Below are 20,836 nucleotides of genomic sequence, written 5' to 3' on the forward strand. Positions count from 1 at the left end.
AGAGTAGGGCTGATAGGGGAGTTGGGGCACCACACCCTGTCACACACAGAGCAGGGCGGATCAGGGGGTTGGGGCACCGCACCCTGTCACACTCAGGGCTGGGCCGATGGGAAGGTTATGGCTCTACCCTGTCACACACAGAGCAGGGCCCGTGGGGGGGGGGAGTTGGGGGGCTGCACCCTGTCACACACAGAGCAGGACTGATCAGGGGATTGGGGCGCCGCACCCTGTCACACACAGAGCCGCAGGGTGATCAGGGGGTTGGGGAGCTCCCCCCTATCAGGCACAGAGCAGGGCTGATCAAGGGGTTGGGGCGCCTTCCCCTGTCATGAACAGAGCAGGGCGGATAGGGAGGGTGTGGCCCCGCCACCCTGTCACACACTGAGTTGCAGGGCGATCAGGGGGTTTAGGCACTGCCCCTTGTCACGCTGATCCCGGTGCCGGGAGGCCTCGCAGCTCCGTTGATCCCGGTGCTGGGAGTCATATTACCCTTTTACTATATAGGATAGAGGCCTGGTGCATGGGTGGGGGCCGGCTGGTTTTCCCTGAAGGGTGTCCTGGATCGGGGGGTCCCCACTGGGGTGCCTGGCCAGCCTGGGTGAGGGGATGATGGCTGTTTGCAGCTGGTCACACACCCTTCAGGGTGGGGGTCCCCACTGGGGTGCCTGGCAAGTCTGGGTGAGGGGCTGAGGGCTGTTTTCAGGCTGGGGGTTACTAAAGCTCCCAACTGCTCCTTTTTTTCTTTTCTTTTTTTTTTTATTCTGGGCCAGGTTTAACTCTGAGGCTTGGCTGCTGAAAGCAGGTATCTGGTTTGTTTGGGTTCTATAATTGAAACACTGTTTCAACTCCAGCTCTGAGATCCCGGCTGGCTGAAAGCAGGTTTCTGGGGTTTTGTTTAGCTTCTATATTTCAAATGTTTCAAACTGCAAGCTCAGCGGCCAGGAGTGGCAGGCGGGGAACGTTGGAGTCCTCCGTCACTGAAGCAAGCAAGCCTCATGTTCGCTTCAAGCTGCCTGGCTGCCGGCCGCCATCTTGGCTGGCAGTTAATTTGCATATCACCCTGATTAGCCAATGGGAAGGGTAGCGGAGGTACGGCTAATTACCATGTTTCTCTTTTATTAGATAAGATAAACAGTAACAAAAGGATATAACAACAGAGGCATGATAAAAAAAATGACAAAAACATGATATGAAAACAACCAAAACATGAAAACAACAAAAACATTATATAAAAACAACAGTGATGCAAACAATGACTGATAAAGTGATTAAACTTATTCTAATATCTCCCTGTACACCACATTAAGAGTGAAAACGCTTTCAGAGTGCTTGACTAATTTCCCTTGTGATGAAATACTTAGAACGTTAACTGTAACATTACATGCTTTTCAAACTCGAGAGACAGCAACATATAACTGACCATGTGCAGAAACGGGTTCAGGTAGGAATATGCCTACTTTGTCTAGAGCAGGGGTCCTCAAACTTTTTAAACAGGGGGCCAGTTCACTGTCCCTCAGACAGTTGGAGGGCCGGACTATAGTTTAAAAAAAAAACTATGAATAAATTCCTATGCACACTGCACATATCTTACTCTGAAGTAAAAAAACAAAATGGGAACAAATACAATATTTGTATTTGCATGTGGCCCACGGGCCATAGTTTAAGGACCCCTGGTCTAGAATTTGTCCTTGTGATTTATCAATAGTCATCACAAATACTGGCATCATGGGAAACTGTCATCAAATCAATTTAAATGGGAGGCCAGTGTCAGATGGGGACAAATTAATTCTTGGAATCAGAATAGCCTCTCCCTCTGCAGATCCTGTTAATATTTCAGCTTCAAAAATGTTCGGTCGTAATCTTTTGATAATAAATCTGGTACCATTATAAAGACCCCATTTACTATTGAGATCTCTCAATAGCATGATGATTCCACCCACTTTCAATTTTAATTTATGACACCGCATTCCCGAAGGAGTAATACTATTAAGAAATTCGATGGGAAAATTTTCCTTTTCAGCATCATCTGTGGAATCAATGGAATCATCACTCAAATATGTGTGAAAATCTCCATCGAGTATATCCAAATTTTCTTCATTTAATTTTTGAACATGCTCATTTTTTGGACAAAGAATTGCATGTTTAGATATATTTTTAATATTATCTATATCAGTGGTTCTCAACCTTGGCTGCACATTAGAATCACCTGGGAATCTTTTTAAAATCCTGATTCCTGGGCCTCCCAGAATTTGTTTCTTTGTTATGGGGTGGGGCCACAACATTAGTAACAAAGAAACAGAATTGAAACTTCATTGTGGGGAGCGCTACAGTGTTTTGGACAGGTTCAAGCCTTGGACTGATGAGAGGGCACAGTCCTCTCATTGCCACATGCAAGTTCCAGCTTGGAGGGCAGGGCCCTCCCAGCACAATTATAGCCAACAGCTATAGTTGTAAGCTTGAACCTATGGTCCGAACACGTGGTCCCATGTGCCTGAGTGATGTAGGCTTGATAGAGTTCAGGTGCATGTAGCTGAGTAGGATTGAAACCCAGGAGAATGTTGTAAACATCTTGGTCACACCCTTACTTTGCCTCGTAGCATCTGCTATAAACTAAAGGCATGGCTGTGGGTGTGGTCGCTGTCTCTCAGAGAAGCAGCATCCCACCAAGACCCGGCTTTCATTCTCTTGTCTGTCTTTTCTAAGCCTTTCAGCCACCCTCACTCAGGTTCACCCTTGGCTGTGCTGGTGCGGCACACTTTAGAAAGATATATGCCTCCACGCCCCCTGGGCGGGTTCCTGCCTCAATCCTTGCCCTTACAGAAAACAGCTTCGGGAAACAGGTCGGGGGAGGGCACAGCCATTGCCAAGACAACCCCTGCAGGACTGACTTCCTTCCATTTGGTCGCCGCGGTTGTGGTCGTGATGAACACCACCCATAGTTTTTATACAAGTAGACTAGAGGCCCAGCGCACGATTAAGTCGTGCGTGTGTAAGGTCCCCTAGACCTAGCCTGCCATCAGGGCCATGTCCACTGCCCCCAGACGCCTCGCACGCTCCATGGATGCTACCAGTGCCCTGCGACTCTCCACAAACTCTGCCGGCACCCTGTGATGCTCCAGGGATGCTGCCGGTGCCTCGTGACGCTCCGCAAACACTGCTGAAGCCCCACGACGCTCCAGGGAACTGCCAGCGCCCTGTGACACTCTGCTGATGCTGCCAGAGCCCCGTGAGGGGGGGGCCCAAGAGGTGGTCCATGAACATCCTGGTGACTGGTCCTTTGGTCATTACGGTATTATGTCCACTGGCCTTTAATAATATAGAGGATCGGTGCATGGATTTGTGCACCAGTGGGGTCCCTTGGCCTGGCCTGCACCCTCTTGCAATCTAGGACTCCTTGGGGGTGTTAGACTGCTGGTTTTGGCCCGATCCCCGCAGGGCAGGCCGAGGGACCCCACCAGTACATGAATCCGTTCACTGGGCCTCTAGAATGCATATGAGATCTTTGGTTAATCTCTTCCTGCCTTCCCCCCTTCCACCTTCCCTCTGATATTCATCAGTCTGTTCCATGTTTCCATGCCTGTGTGTTGAGTGTCTTCCCCCTGGTGGTCAGTGTGCATCATAGCTACCAGCCAAACGGTTGGATGGTTGCTTAGGCTTTTATATATACAGATTAGAGGCCTGGTGCATGCATTCGTGCACTGGTGGGGTCCCTCAGCCTGGCCTGTGGGGATTGGGCCGAATCAGTGCACCGGGTCTCCAACATGCCTCTAGTAAAGTCTAAAAGCAAATGCACTAATAAGAGTATTATAAGACATAATATCAAATGAGATCATGTAAGTGCTGAATTCACAGGAAGGAAAGGCTGTTGTGAGTTGGGTGTTAAACACAGTTTCAAGAAGAAAGGGTTTGCCTGGCTTGCATGGCTCAGTGATTGAGCGTCTACCCATGAAACAGGAGGTCATGTTTCAATTCCCGGTCAGGGCATATAGCCGGGTTGTAGGCTCGATCCCCAGTAAGGGCATGCAGGAGGCAACTGGTCAATGACTCTCATCACTGATGTTTCTTTCTCTTTCTTTCTCTCTCTCTCCCTCTCCCTCTCCTACTTCCTCTCCCTCTCCCTCCCCCTCTCCCTCTCCCTCTCCTTCCCTGTTCTCTGAAATCAATTAAAAAATATCCTATCTAATAAAAGAGAAACATGGTAATTAGCATACAACCGCTACCCTTCCCATTGGCTAATCAGGGCAATATGCAAATTAACTGCCAGCCAAGATGGCGGCCGGCAGCCAGGCAGCTGACGTGAACAGGGAGGCTTGCTTGCTTCAGTGACGGAGGAAGCCAAGCTTCCCCGCCTGCCTTGCCGGCCTCTCAGCTGCACTCTAAGTAACATTGTAACAAATATAGAAGCTAAACAAAACCCCGGGCTTCAGCCAGCAGGACCGCAACATTGTTTCAAATGCAGAAGGTAAACAAAGGCCAGAAACCTGCTTTCAGCAGGTCTCATAGCTGGAGCCGAGCCTCAGAGCTAAAGCTGGCCCAGAATAAAAAAAAAAAGGAAAAAAGGACAGGTTGGGAGCTTCAGTCACCCGCTAGCCTGAAAACGGCCCTCATCCCCTCACCCAGGCTGGCCAGGCACCCAAGCGGGACCCCCACCCTGATCTAGGACACCCTTCAGGGCAAACCAGCCGGCCCCCACCCATGCACCAGGCTTCTATCCTATATAGTAAAAGGGTAATATGCCTCCCAGCACCGGGATCAGCATGACAGGGGGCAGTGCCCAAACCCCCTGATCGCCCTGCGGCTCTGTGTGTGACAGGGGGGCGGGGCCACAACCTCCCTATCCACCCTGCTGTGTGTGACAGGGGGGAGCTCCCCAACCCCCTGATCGCCGTGTGGCTCTGTGTGTGACAGGGTGAGGTGCCCCAACCTCCCCCCCGCCCATTGGCCCTGCCCTGAGTGTGACAGGGGGCGGTGCCCCAACTCCCCTATCGGCCCTGCTCTGTGAGTGACAGGGGGGAGCTCCTCAACCCCCTGATCGGCCCTGCTCTGTGCGTGACAGGGAGGAGCTTCCCAACCCCCTGATCGGCCCTGCTCTGTGCGTGACAGGGGGGAGCTCCTCAACCCACTAATCGGCCCTGCTCTGTGCGTGACGGTACGGAGCCCAAACCCCCCTGATGGGCCCTGCTCTGTGCGTGATAGGGGGCAGTGCCCCAACCCCCTGATTGGCCCTGCTTTGTGCGTGACAGAGGGTGGTGCCGCAACCTCCCTATCGACCTTGCCTTGAGTGTGACAGGGGGCGGTGCCCCAACCCCCCAATCGGCCCTAACCTGAGCGTGACTGAGGGTGGCATTGCAACCTCCCGATCCGCCCTGCTCTGTGCATGACATGGGGCGGTGCCCCAACTCCCCAATCGGCCCTGCTCTGAGCCCGACCAGGGGCTGCACCTAGGGATTGGGCCTGCCCTCTGCCACCCGGGAGCAGGCCTAAGCCAGCAGGTCGTTATCTCCCGAGGGGTCCCAGACTGTGAGAGGGCACAGGCCGGGCTGAGGGACCTTCCCTCCCCCCCCGAGTGCACAAATTTTTGTGCACCGGGCCTCTAGTTTAAAATAAAAAAATAAAAGAATATATATTTTTAAAAAATAACAAAGAAGCAAGGATTTGAGCTGGGATTGGAAGACACAATGGATTTGGAGACCAGAGGAGGGAAGGATATCCTATGAAGGTAAGTATGCTTGTAAGCAGAGTTGAACAAGTATAAAGCATGAATGTGGAGTGAATAAATTAGTTTGGTTTGGTACAAGGCACGTAGAAAACTAAGAGAAAATAAGTTTGTAAGAGTAGGTTGGAGTCAATCTGAGGAGGGCCTTATAATGACTTAATAAGACTCTACCAGGTAAAGAAGTTAGGAAAGCTTTTCAGACATTTCATTCTTTTTACCAAAAATAAGATGTATATCCTCAATGCCTATCATCACATTCTAGTTTTTCAATTAAAACAGAGTCTAGTTGGGATGTGCAAAGTAACTTCATAGGGAATCCTTTCTCAATTTATATGGATGTCAGATCATGTTTTACACTTTAAATACCTTACAATTTTGTCAATTAAGTATCAATAAAGCTGGAAATACTCCATCTAGTTTTAAAGGATATTTGCAAATATGTACTACATAGGTCCCCTAATCCCCCTAAGATATAATAGGTGTTAACTCTAATTTGGTTAGACACTATATAAGTGGTAATAAATTTATATTAATTTGTATTGATCCCTAAATTCATAAATAAGGACTACCATTTGAATTTAAACTATGGTAAAACTGTCTTAGCTATCCTAAAAGTGCCTTAGATGTTTCCAAACTGTAGTTGTTATGTACATAAAACATCTCTCTGAAAATTACTGACATGAGTTACTGTAGTTTCACTAGAAATGTGAAGTATTCACTTCTAATTCTTTCAATTTAATAACTTTTCAAAAAGGAAGTTCTATTTACCACCTGAACCAAACTCTCTTCTTTATTCAGATACTTTGCTTGTGAGTGAAGAACATGAAATACAATTAAAAAACTAAATAGATTTGAAATACCTTTTCCAACAACTACTACTGAATCTTCCGATAAGGTATTTGTGGATGTGAAGTCAAAATTGGTAACATGTTGTAAATTTGATGATGACCCTGTAAATCCTAAGGAAAAAAAACACATCCACATTAAAAAATACATAGTATTTGGGGATATCATAATATAGTCTTTTAAAACTAAAAATTTATTATATACAAAGAATTTAGCATTTATTTATTCACACATGCTCATTAATTCAATAAATATTTATAATTTGAATATCTAATATAGACTAGGCACCTTAAGAAGTTCATACATGCCAGTGTTAGTGGGAGAGATACACAAGAAAATAATCACATGTCCAGCCAGTGTGGCTCAGTGAAAAGACATATATCCAGATGTTATTTATAACGGCCAAGATATGGAAGCAACCTAAGTGTTCATCAACAGATGAGTGGATAAAGAACAAGTGGTACATATATACAAGGAAATGTGACTCAGCCATAAAAAAGAATGAAATCTTGCCATCTACAACATGGATGAACCTAGAAGGTATTGTACTGAGTGAAATAAGTCTGACAGAGGAATACAGTGCCATATGATTTCACTTAGATGTGGAATCTAAAAAATAAAATAAATGAACAAGCAAAACAGAAAGAGACTCGTAGACATCAAGAACATTTTGATAGTTGCCAAATCGAAGAGAAAGGGATTGCAGGGATGGGTGAAAAATGTGAAGGGATTATGAAGTCCAAATTGATAGCTATAGAATAGTCATGGGGCTGTAAAGTACAGCATAGGGAATATAGTCAATAATATCGTAATAACTGTGTATGGTGTCAGATGGGTACTAGATTTATCAGGGTGATCATTTTAAGTTATATAATGTCTAATCACTGGGCTGTACACCTGAAACTAATATAATATTGTAATTCAACCATGAGAAATAAAAAATTATTTAAAGTAAAAAAAGAGAGAACAACAATAAGAGAAAAATAATTGAAAAACCTGTTTATGTATACTCATACCTTTGTATGAACAAGAAAAAAGGCAGAAAAAAATTATATAAGTGAAACTGACAAAAAGGTAATAAATAAAATGTGAGAGAAAAGAAATTAAGCAGATAGATTACTTTGCTAACTTGCTAAAGATAATGACTTGCTTTGCTTTTGCGCAAACATGACAAAGATTAAAGAAAGAAACCCATGTAGTTTATCATATTTCATATTTTTCTTTATAGTTTGGAATAATCAAAATTAATGTGCATTGTTTCAGCACATGCCAACTGACGGAAACATCTGACAGCCCCCAAAGATGGTCAGTAACAAAGAGAAGCAAATGTCAGTAAATGAAACAATTTACTCAATAGCCCACAAACATAAAATCTATATATAAACTATCAAGAGTTGGCTGAATAATTAGATAAATCACAGGAAATAGATAAAGAACAAGTTATCTATAAGTAATTTAATTTTTGTTATGAGAGAGGCTGACATAACTAATCATTTTTAATGTTACTTTTACTTTTTACACTATATTTTCTTTTAAAGAAAGATGTATTGAAAGAAATATTGCTCAAATCTCACTTGGGAAATATAAGGAAAAAATATTCTTTAAAGATACTTTACATATAAACTATCCTTATACAATCTCTTTTTGCTACTTCTATCCAATTCATTCAACTAGAGAAAAATATTAATGCATGGAATCTAGTTTGCTAACACTTCAAGCATTCATCATTAATAACTTTCTCAAGTTATTCATTGGGGCTGTAAGTTGTTATTATGTTATTAAACAGGTTCAAAAGGACAACCAGCAGAGGAGAGGAATGGAAAAAAGACAAAATTCTGAAATCTTATCTTACAAAAGTCTGAAGTTTACTGCAATATGAATTCGCTCACATATGCAACTCATTGGCATACTTCTTTGGGAAGTCTTTTCATTCCCTGCACCACTGCACTCAGTATTTACTTTAACCAGATTATTTCAGAATGCAATTTTTGAGTGATTATGCCCACCGCTACACTATTAATTTTGGTTGGCTCATCACCACCCCATTCCTTTAACATGTGGCACTCGGCACCTTCACTCATTCATTCATTTACTCTTCACCCGAGGATTTTTTTTTATTTTTTAGAGAGAGAGAGAGAGAGAGAGAGAGAGAGACAGACAGACAGACAGACATTGATGGGTTGCCTCTCCTACATGCCCTACCAGGGATCAAACCCAAAATCTAGGTATGAACCCTGACCGGGAATCTAACCCACAAACTTTTGGTGTTTGGGACAATACTCCAACCAACTGAGGCACCCCGCCAGGGCTGAACACCTTTATATACAAAGCATAAGACTAAGAGAGATATAAAGATAATAGTGTCTTTACTTTTAAGTATTTTGTCCTGCTTCAGGCTAGTAGAGTAGGGAAAGTAGCAGGAGAGTAGGGAAAACTTTCTAAAGAAACAGCTTTTAAACCAGTGTTCTAAAAGTAGACATGATCTGGACATATTAAGATTGGGAAAAAGAATGTAGGAAGACTATACATACTAAAAAAAACTACTATTAAAAATGCTAGAGCACAGGGCATGAAAGAAGGATAATAGTAAGAATTAATGCAAAAAGTTAAACTACATAGCCCTGGCCACTGTGGCTCCCTTGATTGGAGGGTAGTTCAGTACAAGGAAAGGTCACAGGTTTGATTCCTGGTGAGGGCACATACTTGGGTTTCCGGTTTGGTCACTGGTCGGGGCACATATGGGAGGCAACCCATTGATGTTTCTGTTTCTTTCTCTCTCTCTTACATTCTCTGAAAATAAGCGGCAAGACGTTTTATTAGATTCCAGGGTGTGGTAATGAAGGCCCAAATTAAACTGAGAAGTACTTGTAGGATGGGTCGGTCACTGACTGAACTTGGAGAGTAAGGAGAAGATGACTCTAAAGTTTTAAGTCTCCATAACTGGGACATGCTGATGCTGCTAACAGAAATGGATAACAAAGGTAGAGGAACAGGTCTGGAAAGAAAAGTAAGTTTGGTTTTGAACATGTATATTCTTGTTGACCAGATCTAGTGCATATTTGGTTTAGAATTAGAAGCCTGAGTCCAACCAGTATGGTTCAGTGATTGAGCGTCGACCCAGGAACCAAGAGGTCGCCCGTTAGATTCCTGGTTGGGCCTGGGTTGTGGTCTGATCCCCAGTGGGAGGCATGCAGGAAGGAGCAGATGGATGTTTCACTCTCATTGATGTTTTTATCTCTCTCCCTTCCTCTCTAAAAATCAATAAAGACATTTAAAAAAAAATTGAAATTATGAGTGTGAAGTAATTTTCTGGAGAATTAGCTGCTGGTCAAAAGATATACATATTTTTATGATTTTGCTTTATAAAAAAGAATACCATTAGCAGTGAATGAATATATTCAGCAATTATTTCAAACCAATTACAAAGCATGGCCAGTATGGCTCAGTGGTTAGCGACATATGAATCAGGAGGTCACGGTTCCATTCCCGGTCAGGGCACATGCCCGGGTTGCGGGCTTGATCCTCAATGTGGGGTGTGCAGGAGGCAGCTGATTAATGATTTTCTCTCATCATTGATGTTTCTATTTCTCTCTCCCTGTCCTTTCCTTTCTGAAATCAATAAAAAATAAAAAAAGTTATGAAAAAGAAAATTTAAAAATTGTATGTTAGGGTAAGGATTGCCTTTGGAAAGAAAAGTATATTTTGTATTTGATTTTCTTTACATGAAAAATAAAATATGCAAGAAAACATGAAACAACTCTGTCATTCTCTTCTTTAAATATGTTTTTTATTGATTTTTAGAGAGAAGAAGGGGAGGGAGAAAAAGATAGAAACATCAGTGATGAAAGAGAATCATTGATTGGCTGCCTCCTGCATGCCCCCTAAAGGGATCAAGCCTGTAAACTGATGGGGAATGGAACCATGCCCTCTTGGTTCATTGGTCAACGATTCAACCACTGAGCAACACCTGCCAGACTCCTGTCATTCTCTTTTATAAAAACAATGAATAACTGATCTCCTTGACAAAGAAAAGATATAGAATTACATTATGGATTAAATTATAAGAAATGTACACAAAAAAGAGAAGTTTCTAATCAATTTCTCTCTTACTCAATTTGAGTTATTTACTGCAAAATTATACATGTCCTGGAATGCCAGCACACGTATGACTTAAGATCTCAGAAATAAGAAAAGTTGACCTTATTACAACCCTAGTTGCTATACATAAAAAATGACAGCTCCTTACACTTACCAGATGATTACAATGCTTAAATACAGGTTACTTCTAATTATTCTATTTAAATATTTATACCCTTAAAAAATCACTTACTCCTTGCCCTGGCCGTGTGGCTCAGTTGGTTGGAGTGTCATTCCATGCAATGAAATTTGGTTGCCCATTCGATTCTTGGTGAGGTCCCAAACCTAGGTTGTGGATTTGATTGGTGGGCATACATATGGGAAGCAACTGATCGATGTTTCTTTCTCATATTGATGTCTCTCTCTCTTTTTTCTTCCTCCCCCTTCCTCTCTCTAAAGTCAATAAACATATCATGAGGTGAGGATTTAAAAAAATCACTACTCCTTAACCTAAGGGAAATTTTTTAAATGCAGCTGTAATAAGAGCTCTGAAAAAATGGAAAGAGCAGTCACAGAGATGCTACTTGCTACTAAAACAAACAAAGAATGTAAATTGTTAGTGATAATAAAGAAGCCTTCCCAGGTTCTACCACATGGAAATTATATTCCAGTTTCCATAGTTTTACTCCACGGTTACAACCTACGTAGGCATCTGAGAGTCATTTACTCACATGATTTCTCCACCCATTTTAGTGGTAAAATGTCTTATAAAAAAAAGTGTGTGAGTGTGTTCTGGGGGGGGAGGCACTGTCAGTAGGGATTCCCTACTTTTAACCTACTGGGCAGTTGCTTCTCTGCACTGGCTCCTCAGGCAGGCCCATAAGCCAATACATGAATTATGTGTTCTCCTACTTAGTAAAATTATTTAAGCAACAACATATTAGCAGAAGGGTAAGAGAAAAAATTTCAAAACTGAGAAATTTCAATCAATGTTTCTCTAACGGCAAGCTTAGGGAGAATTCTGACTTAGAGACAATCAGTCTTAAAAATTAACTTGCTATGAAATTTACTAACCTTTTGTATGCTTATGTCTTGGGTGTTCCTTATTTTGTATTTTTAAAACACTAGAGGAAATGTCATGTGACCTAACATCTTCAAAATCACCACATTCAAACCCATAGTTCATACGTTGACCAATTATGCTTACGTTGGATGTTGTAATCCCTACAAAATAAAATAACAAAAATATTTATTTGAATGATTTAGGTAATATGACAGAGATACATATCTCCCCTCTAAATCTACCTTGCCTTCTACCCTTTTAAAAATGGCATTAATATAACAATAGAAATTATAACATTATAGTAATTTTAAAAGTTTTACCTTATTTTAAATTTTGTATTACTTTTTACTTACTAGCAGATAAGAACATTTATTATAAGCCATACTACAACATTTTACAAAACAGGCTTTAAAATTACAATGAAATATAAAATTCAATGTTGAAAGAGATAATAAAATACATATATTTTAAAAATATGACAAGCATATCATGTTTAAATGACATTTTAAATTTTACAGCAAAAAGAAAAATTTTAAGTCTAAAATGTTTAAACTGTGTCTTGAGACATCCTTTGCATTGAAAGGCTGTTGGTTTGACACTCCATTCTTTTCTTAATATATATTTTTATTGACTTCAGACGGGAAGGGAGAGGGAAAGATAGAAACATCAATGATGAGAGAATCATTAATTGGTTGCCTCCTGCACACCCCCGATGGGGGATCAAGCCCACAATCCAGGCATGTGCCCCGAACTTGAGTCAAACCGTGACCTTCTGGTTAATAAGTTGATGCTCACCCACTGAGCAACACTGGCCAGATTATCTCCCATTCTTGTGTAACGGGTCTATACTGGTCTGGCTGGTGAGGCAGTAAACTACATCGTGAATAAGAGCTCAGAATCTGGAATCTTACTTCCTGGCTTTATTGTTTGAAAATATTTTCTTTTTTTAAAATTTATTTTAGAGAAGGAATACGAGAGACAGAAAGAGAGATGGAGAGACATGGGTGTGAGAGGTAAATCAATTGGTTGCTTCCTATACTCTACCCGACCAGGGATCCACCTGCAACCTGGTATGTGCCCTGACTGGGAATCAAACCTGAGACCTTATGGTGCACAGGAAGACACTCCAAGCAACTGAGCCCCATTGGCCAGGACCCTGGCTTTAAAACATAGTATCACCCCTTAAAATGCTGACAGAACTTGGGCAACACACTTCACCTTATTTGTAAAATGGGTATAACAGTAATACTTCTTCCAGAACTGTTGTGAGGATTAAATTAAGAAAACAGATGTAAAGGGTTTAGCAAAGTGCCTAGCATATTATAAATACCCAAACAAATCAAAACCTTAATGTAGGCCTCCTTTTAACAAATATCAAAAATTTAATCTATATGTTTGGATGTTTAAACTGACCACCCTATGCTAATACTCTGCAGCTGTGAAAACCACTGTGTACTAAATGAAAGTCCTAGGCAATATATATTTGAGTCACCATCCATTTTTATATATAGCTCCTATGTAAACCATTAAGCAGTGATAACAACATATCATGTTTTTAATATAGTTACGGGTATTTTAATAAAATGATAATGAGGAGAGGAAGTGGGTGGTTGCAAGGGGGCTAGAGAGGACTGTAAAGGGAACTATCTGATAATAGCCTGGCCAGAATGGCTCAGCTAATTAAGCATCATGCTGTGCATTGAAATGCTGTTGGTTTGATTCCTGGTCAGGGCACATACCTGGGTTGTGAATTCAATCCCCAGTCCTGGCACTTATGGAAGGCAACCAATTGATGTTATCTCTCACATCAATTTCTCTCTCCCTTTCTCTCTTCTTCTCTCCCTCTCTCTAAGCAATGTCCTCGGGTGAGGATTGAAAACAATCTGATAAATAAATTATAGAGAACTTCCAGGAATAAAGTGCCTATCTTTCCAAATTCTTCTTAGTTTTTTTAAAAAATATATTTTATTGATGTTTTACAGAGAAGAAGGGAGAGGGATAGAGAGCTAGAATCATCAATGAGAGAGAAACACCGATCAGCTGCCTCCTGTACACCCCCTACTGGGGATGTGCCCACAACCAAGGTACATGCCCTTGACTGGAATCGAACCTAGGACCTTTAGTCCGCAGGCCGACGCTCTATCCACTGAGCCAAACCGGTCAGGGCTTCTTCTTAATTTTGGTATTCATAAAGTAAGCATCATAAAGATACTGGCTTTGAGTGGAAATGCTTTCTATTAATAGGTGAGACTAATTGTTAAAACCAAGAGCTGGTTCTTTAGGGATGTTCTTTTTAAGCATATACATACATTTTTATTGATTTCAGAGAGGAAGAGAAAGGGAGAAAGAGAAACATCAATGATGAGAGAGAATCATTGATCAGCTGCCTCCTGCACACCCCCTACTGGGGATCCAGCCCACAACCCAGGCATGTGTCATGACTGGGAATCCAACCGTGACCTCCTGATTCATAAGTTGATGCTCAACACTGAGCCATGCCAGCCGGCTAAGAGCTGGTTCTTTTTTATTTTTATTGATTTCAGAGAGGAAGGGAGAGGGAGAGAGAGACAGAAACATTAATGATGAGAGAGAATCATTGATCAGTTGCCTCCTGCACGCCACCTACTGGGGATTGAGCCCACAACCCAGGCATGTGCTCTTGACCAGAATAGAACCTGGGACCCTTCAGTTCACAGGCCGACACTCTATCTACTGAGCCAAACCAGCCAGGGCTAAGAGCTGGTTCTTTAAAAAGCTAAACAAAAATGACAAACCTTTAGCATCATACTTCCTGATTTCAAACTATATTACAAAGCTAGTAATTGAAGCAGTGTGGTATTGGCATAAAAACAGACACATAATTATTGAAACAGAACAGAGAGCCCAGAAATAAAACAATTTATACATGGCGAGTGAATTTACAATAAAGGAGCCAATAATATACAATAGTGAAAGGACAGTCTCTACAATAAATGGTGTTGGGAAAATTGGACACCACATCCAAAAGAATGAAATTGATTATCTTTTTTTTTTAATATATATTTTATTGATTTTTTACAGAGAGGAAGGGAGAGAGAGAGAGAGTCAGAAACATCGATGAGAGAGAAACATCGATCAGCTGCCTCCTGCACATCTCCCACTGGGGATATGCCCGCAACCCAGGCACATGCCCTTGACCGGAATCGAACCCGGGACCCTTCAGTCCGCAGGCCGACGCTCCATCCACTGAGCCAAACCGGTTTCGGCTGAAATTGATTATCTTATAAACTACACAAAAAATTAACCCAAATGGATTAGATGATAAGCTCATTGACATCAGTCTTGGAGATAAGTTTTTGGAATTAACACCAAAACCAAAGGCAACAAAAGCCAAAAATAAGCAAATGGGATTAAATTAAACCAAAAAGTTTCTGCAAAGCAAAGCAAACCAACAAAATGAAAAGGCAAATTACAGAATGAGAAAAAATACTTGCAAATCATATAACTGGTAAGGGTTTTAATATCCAAAATATATATTTTAAAAACTCATGCAACTATATCTCAAAAAAACCCCAAACAATCCAATTTAAAAATGGGCAGAAGATCTGAATATAAATTTTTCCAAAGAAGATATAAAAATGGCCAACAGACATGAAAAGATGCTCAACATCACTAATCTTTAGGTAAGTGCAAATAAAAATGATGATATATTACCTCACACCTGTTAGAATAGCTATTATCAAAAAGACAAGAAATAACAAGTATTGGTGAGGATGCGGAGAAAAGGGAACACTTGTGCACGGTTGGTGGGAATGTAAAGTGGTGCAGCCACTATGGAAAACAGTATGGAGGTTCCCCCCAAAAACTAAAAACAGAACTACCATATGATCCAGCAACTTCGCTTCTGGGTATATAACCAAAAAACCCAAAACCACTGCCTTGGAAAGATATCTGACTTCCATGTTCAATACAGCATACTTTATGATAGCCAAGATATGAAAACAACTTAAATGTTCACCTATGGTTGAATGGATAAAGAGATGATATAGAGACACAATGGAATATTATTTAGCCATAATAATAAAATCTTGCCATTTGCAACAATATGGATAAAGCTTGAGGGCAGTATGCTAAGCAAACTCAGACAGACAGAAAAGGCAAATACCGTATGATCTCCCTTATATGTGGAACAAAAAACCCTCATAGATAGAACAGATTGCTGGTTGCCAGAGGAGAGGGCTGGGGATGGGCCAAATGAGTGAGGGAGTCAAAGGTACAAATTTCCAGTTATAAAATAAATAAGTCATTGGGATTTAATTCATAATACTGTACTGCATATTTGAAAGTTGCTAAAAGAGTAGATCTTAAAAGTTCTTATCTAAGAAATAAAATTCTATACCTGTATAGTAACAGATGTTAATTAGATTGGTGGTGATCATTTTGCAAAGCATACAAATATTGAATCATTATATTATACACCTGAAACTAATATAATGTCTTATATCAATTACATCTTAATTTAAAAAAAAAATAGGTGATACCAATATAATGCTATGGGAAAAAAGTTTATAATATCATTCAGAAAATTTAGCACTATGTGCTATAATAGATAGTGGTAGAATATATGTGGAAATATTTATTGGAAGTGCTGTTGTAAGGACAGATTAGGTTTATAGTTTTTACATAATTATTTTTGTTTTTTCTTCAGATAGTCTTTATTATAATAATTAAATAATAAACTTGTAGAAATTGTTTGCTTACTGAAAAGAAAACAAACCCCATCCCACATAAGCAAAAAATATAAACTCAAGTTTATAAAACACTAAACCAGCGGTTCTCAACCTGTGGGTCGCGACCCCTTTGGCGGTCGAACGACCCTTTCACAGGGGTAGCCTAAGACCATCCTGCATATCAGATATTTACATTACGATTCATAACAGTAGCAACATTACAGTTATGAAGTAGCAACGAAAATAATTTTATGGTTGGGTCACAACATGAGGAACTGTATTTAAAGGGCCAGAAGTTTGAGAACCACTGCCCTAAACCAGTAGCAACTTGACATTTTGACAGTATATTACATTTAACCAAGACTATCCTATACTGAATCAATAACAGTGTTTCTAAAACTTGATCCTAGAAATACCTAAGTTGTTAAAAATACAGATCACTAACCCTAAAGATTGATTCATTAGTGTGAGGCGAGGACTAGAATCTGTATGTCATATGCATTCCTGGTTATTCCTAGGATTAGGCAAGTTAGAGAACCATTAAATATTAGACAATGTTGAAAAACACAGAATATTGCCTTTTGAAGTATGTACTGTTGTAAGAATGATCACTCTAACATAACTTAAATGACTCACAAGGTCATAGAACTAGGTTCTGAGGGAAACACACTAGAATTTCTAAGTCTATTCTTTTCTACTTCCAAAGACATTCTTCCAAACGAGGGCTCCACTTTATAAACTAGATACAACCTAGCAATAGCATGTTTCTTCAAATTACATAAATATTTGTAAAGCTACAAATAAGTTATTAGAACAATCAGCCTTAAAAAAGTATTGAAGAGTAAGTTTATGTATTGTATTTCTTTATGTCTTCCCTTTAGGGGAACAAATGCCAAGTGTCCACCATGCATTAGGTGCTTTATATGTTATACATCTAAATCTTCAGTACCCTTCTCAAGGTTTACATCATCAGACAAGGAAACTGAGTTTCAAAGTGGTTAAGTAACTTGCACAGTTCATGAATATGGTTATTACATATTAAATTAGGATTATAACTAGAGTCTTTCAGATTCCAAAGCACATACATTGTCTCCCTGTGCCTAGTAGAGCTATTTGTTGAATACTACCTTTGTGAAAGCCAGTATACCAGGCACAAATGGTTGAGTTGGGCACTCGTGATTATGACAGAAACTTGGTAGATAATTTAGAGGTAAATAATCTCTGGGAATCAAGACTCTGAGAGTCCAAAAAAGTAAAACAACTGTAATACCAATATAAAGATGTCAGTGCAAAATGTAATAATACAAAAGAATGAACAACTTTATTTATGAATTGGGGAAGGCTTCCCAGAAAGAGCAACTGAACTGTTTTCACACCTGAATAAGTGTGATGTGAATTCCAGATTTCATCCAGAAGAAATGGTATGCACCACTGCAAAGAGATTGGAAAAGGTATTGAAGATGATCTGATTTAACTGGAACACAAGATACAAAGAGGGAAGTAAAAGATGAGGCTGGAGAGGTGGGCAAGGGCCAGATCATGGAAAAATGTTCTGAATACATTTAGGCTGGGCAACACAGTCAGATTTACACTGTGGGGAATAGATTGTAAGTGAACGAGACTATGATTGGAGAGAAATCTTAGGAGGCTAAGTAGGTAAGAAATGAATAAGAGTGATAGTGGGAATCAAACTGAGATGAATTTAAGACCTATTTAATAGCAAGAAATTAATAATTATAGCAAACAATTAGCTATATATATAGCTTTTTAGGACGGTAAACTAGCCTTAAAAGTTGATAGGATTTTTATACTGAGATCATGTGAAAATAAGTATTATATCCTAATTTCTTATCATTTATTCATAATTCCATACAGTTTACTAATCATAAAAAAATCATATACAGTTCCCATCCATTTAGGATCCAAATATTTTTCTAATTGATTACTAATAAATTATTTTTTTGTGAAAAATGATTATAAATTAGAGACTTCCAGGTTAGTTCACAAAATGTTTAACATAAGATACACATGAACTCAACTACTAGTTAAATTTTTTAAACTGACTTATAATAATTTTTCATAAAAAACAATTTATTAGTAATAAATTAGAAAAATATTTGGATTCTGATCTACTTAGGATGGGAGAGCATTATGCTGAGTGAAATAAGCCAGTCAGAGAAAGATAAATATCACATTATCTCACTCATTTGTGGACTATAATGAACAACATAAACTGATGAACAAAAACAGATCCAGAGACAGAGAAGCATTGATCAGACCGTCAAACCTCAGAGGGAAGGTAGGAGAAGGTGGGGGTAAGGGGGAGAGATCAACCAAAGGACTTGCATGCATGCATATAAACCTAATCAATGGACACAGACACTAGGGGGGGTGAGGGCATGCGTGAAGGGGTGAGGGGCAATGGGGGGATAATGACACATTTGTAATACCTTAATCAATAAAGAAAAAAAAAAGAAATTGTCTTTTGTGATGTCCAGTGGTTCTCAAACTAAGCTGCCTATTAGAATTACCTGGAAAGCTTTCAAAAACTGATAGCCAGGTCTCTTTCTATATCAATTAAGTCTAAATGTCTAGGAGCTATGGCAGCGGTGGGCAAACTACGGCCCGCGGGCCAGATCCGGCCCGTTCGGCTGTTCTATCCGGCCCGCGGAGCCGAAAGAGCGGAGGGTTCTCTTGCTCTCCCCTCCGCTCCTTCACCAGCAGCAGTGTTAACATGTATTAGTTCACACAAACACATGCTTTTGTTCCGGCCCTCCAGTTCAGTTTAAGAACCCATTGTGGCCCTCGAGTCGAAAAGTTTGCCCACCCCTGAGCTATGGGCTTACAGGGAAATCATTTATTCAGGTAAATACTTTTTATAAAAAACATATATTTTTATTAATTTCAGAGAGGAAGGGAGAGGGAGAGAGAGAAACATAAATGACGATAGAGAATCACTGATTGGCTGCCTCCTGTATGCCCCACACTGGAGATCGGGCCTGCAATCTCGACATGTGCCCTGACTGGGAATCAAACTGTGATCTTTTGATTCATAGGTCGATGCTCAAACACTGAGCCATGCTGGCTGGGCCAGGTAAATACTTTTTCTTCCAAGAATAATACAATATTTATTCTTGCCAAAATGTCTTTTTAAGGAGTTAAAAGAATTAGTCCTAATTGGTAACTATAAAATTCTAACTCTGAAATGTATCCATTATTATTTCTGACATCATTTAAAAATCATACTTTCTATAAATCACATTCATAAAACAGTCATACAATACCTGCACTGGGGCTTTGTTCAGCTATTTGAGAGATTTTATTCTTTCCAGAAGAAAGACTTGTTAGACAAAGTTTTGATCCAAATGTTGGTAATATGTCTGACCTACAATGAAACAAAATAATTTCAATAAACATTTAAGATCGAGAGCTATTCAATACTCTTAAATCAAACATTCTTTATACTTTTTATTAATTCACTAAACAGGCAACAAGTATAAAAAACTATGGCTCAGAATGTTTTAAATATATGTATATATATATATATATATATATATATATATATACACACACACACACACACATATACACACACATATATATATAATTTTTTTCTCTCATTGATTTCAGAGAGGGAGAGAGAATCAATGATTGGCTGCTTCCTGCATGTTCCCCACCGGGGGATTGAGCTCACAACCGTGGCATGTGCCCTGACCAGGAATTGAACTATGACCTCCTGGTTCATAAGTTGACACTCAATTATTGAGCCACACCAGCAGGGCAGGAATGGTTTTTATTGGTATTCCTAGTTTGCCTTTTGAACTTCCAATCTTTTGAACATACAGTCAATTCTTAATTAATCATGAGAGGACTGCCAAAGAAACTTAAAACTCTCTAACTTGTGCCATACAGTCTTTTGTTGGATCAAAAAACCCCCCACCTAATTCTAGAAGAGTCCGTTCCAAACTAAAACAAATGATTCTACATAATTATCTAATACTAGAGGCCCGGTGCACAAATTCGTGCACAGGTGGGGTCCCTTTGCCTGGCCGGCGATCAGGGCCAATCGGGGCCACGGGAGCACACTGACCACCAGGGGGAAGCTCTTGTGTTGAGTGTCTGCCCCCTAGTGATGAGTGTGCATCATAGCAACTGGTTGACCGGTCATTTGGTCACTTAGGTCACTAGTAGATACTGTCTACCTTCATATATAATCTAGATCATAAAAGGCCTGTGGTCGTGACACCATAATAGCATCATGACCAAACAACCGGTCACCAGGAGGTGCATGGAGCACCTCTTGTGGGCCAGGGCTCGTGGCTCGCGTGGTGAGGCGGGGCTCGAGTGGGGCTGGCGGGGCCCACGGCTCACGTGGTGAAGGTGGGGCTGGGGTCCTGTGGCTCATGCAGGGCGGGTCTGGGTATC

General features: G+C 40.5%; 1 protein-coding gene across 1 annotated transcript in view; it reads right to left on the reverse strand.

Moving 5' to 3' along the window:
• Positions 1 to 20,836, reverse strand: part of TOGARAM1 (TOG array regulator of axonemal microtubules 1) — a 130,668-nt gene that overhangs the window by 58,137 nt on the left and 51,695 nt on the right. The window contains exons 7-9 of the mRNA XM_081087302.1: positions 19,696 to 19,796; positions 11,714 to 11,863; positions 6,577 to 6,675 (exon numbers count right to left, since the gene is read on the reverse strand). Coding sequence (XP_080943428.1) covers positions 6,577 to 6,675; positions 11,714 to 11,863; positions 19,696 to 19,796 — 350 coding nt within the window. The remainder of the gene's footprint in view (positions 1 to 6,576; positions 6,676 to 11,713; positions 11,864 to 19,695; positions 19,797 to 20,836) is intronic.

Source organism: Myotis nattereri (assembly GCF_964212035.1).
Source record: "Myotis nattereri genome assembly, chromosome: 1".
Taxonomy (NCBI): Eukaryota; Metazoa; Chordata; class Mammalia; order Chiroptera; family Vespertilionidae; genus Myotis; species Myotis nattereri.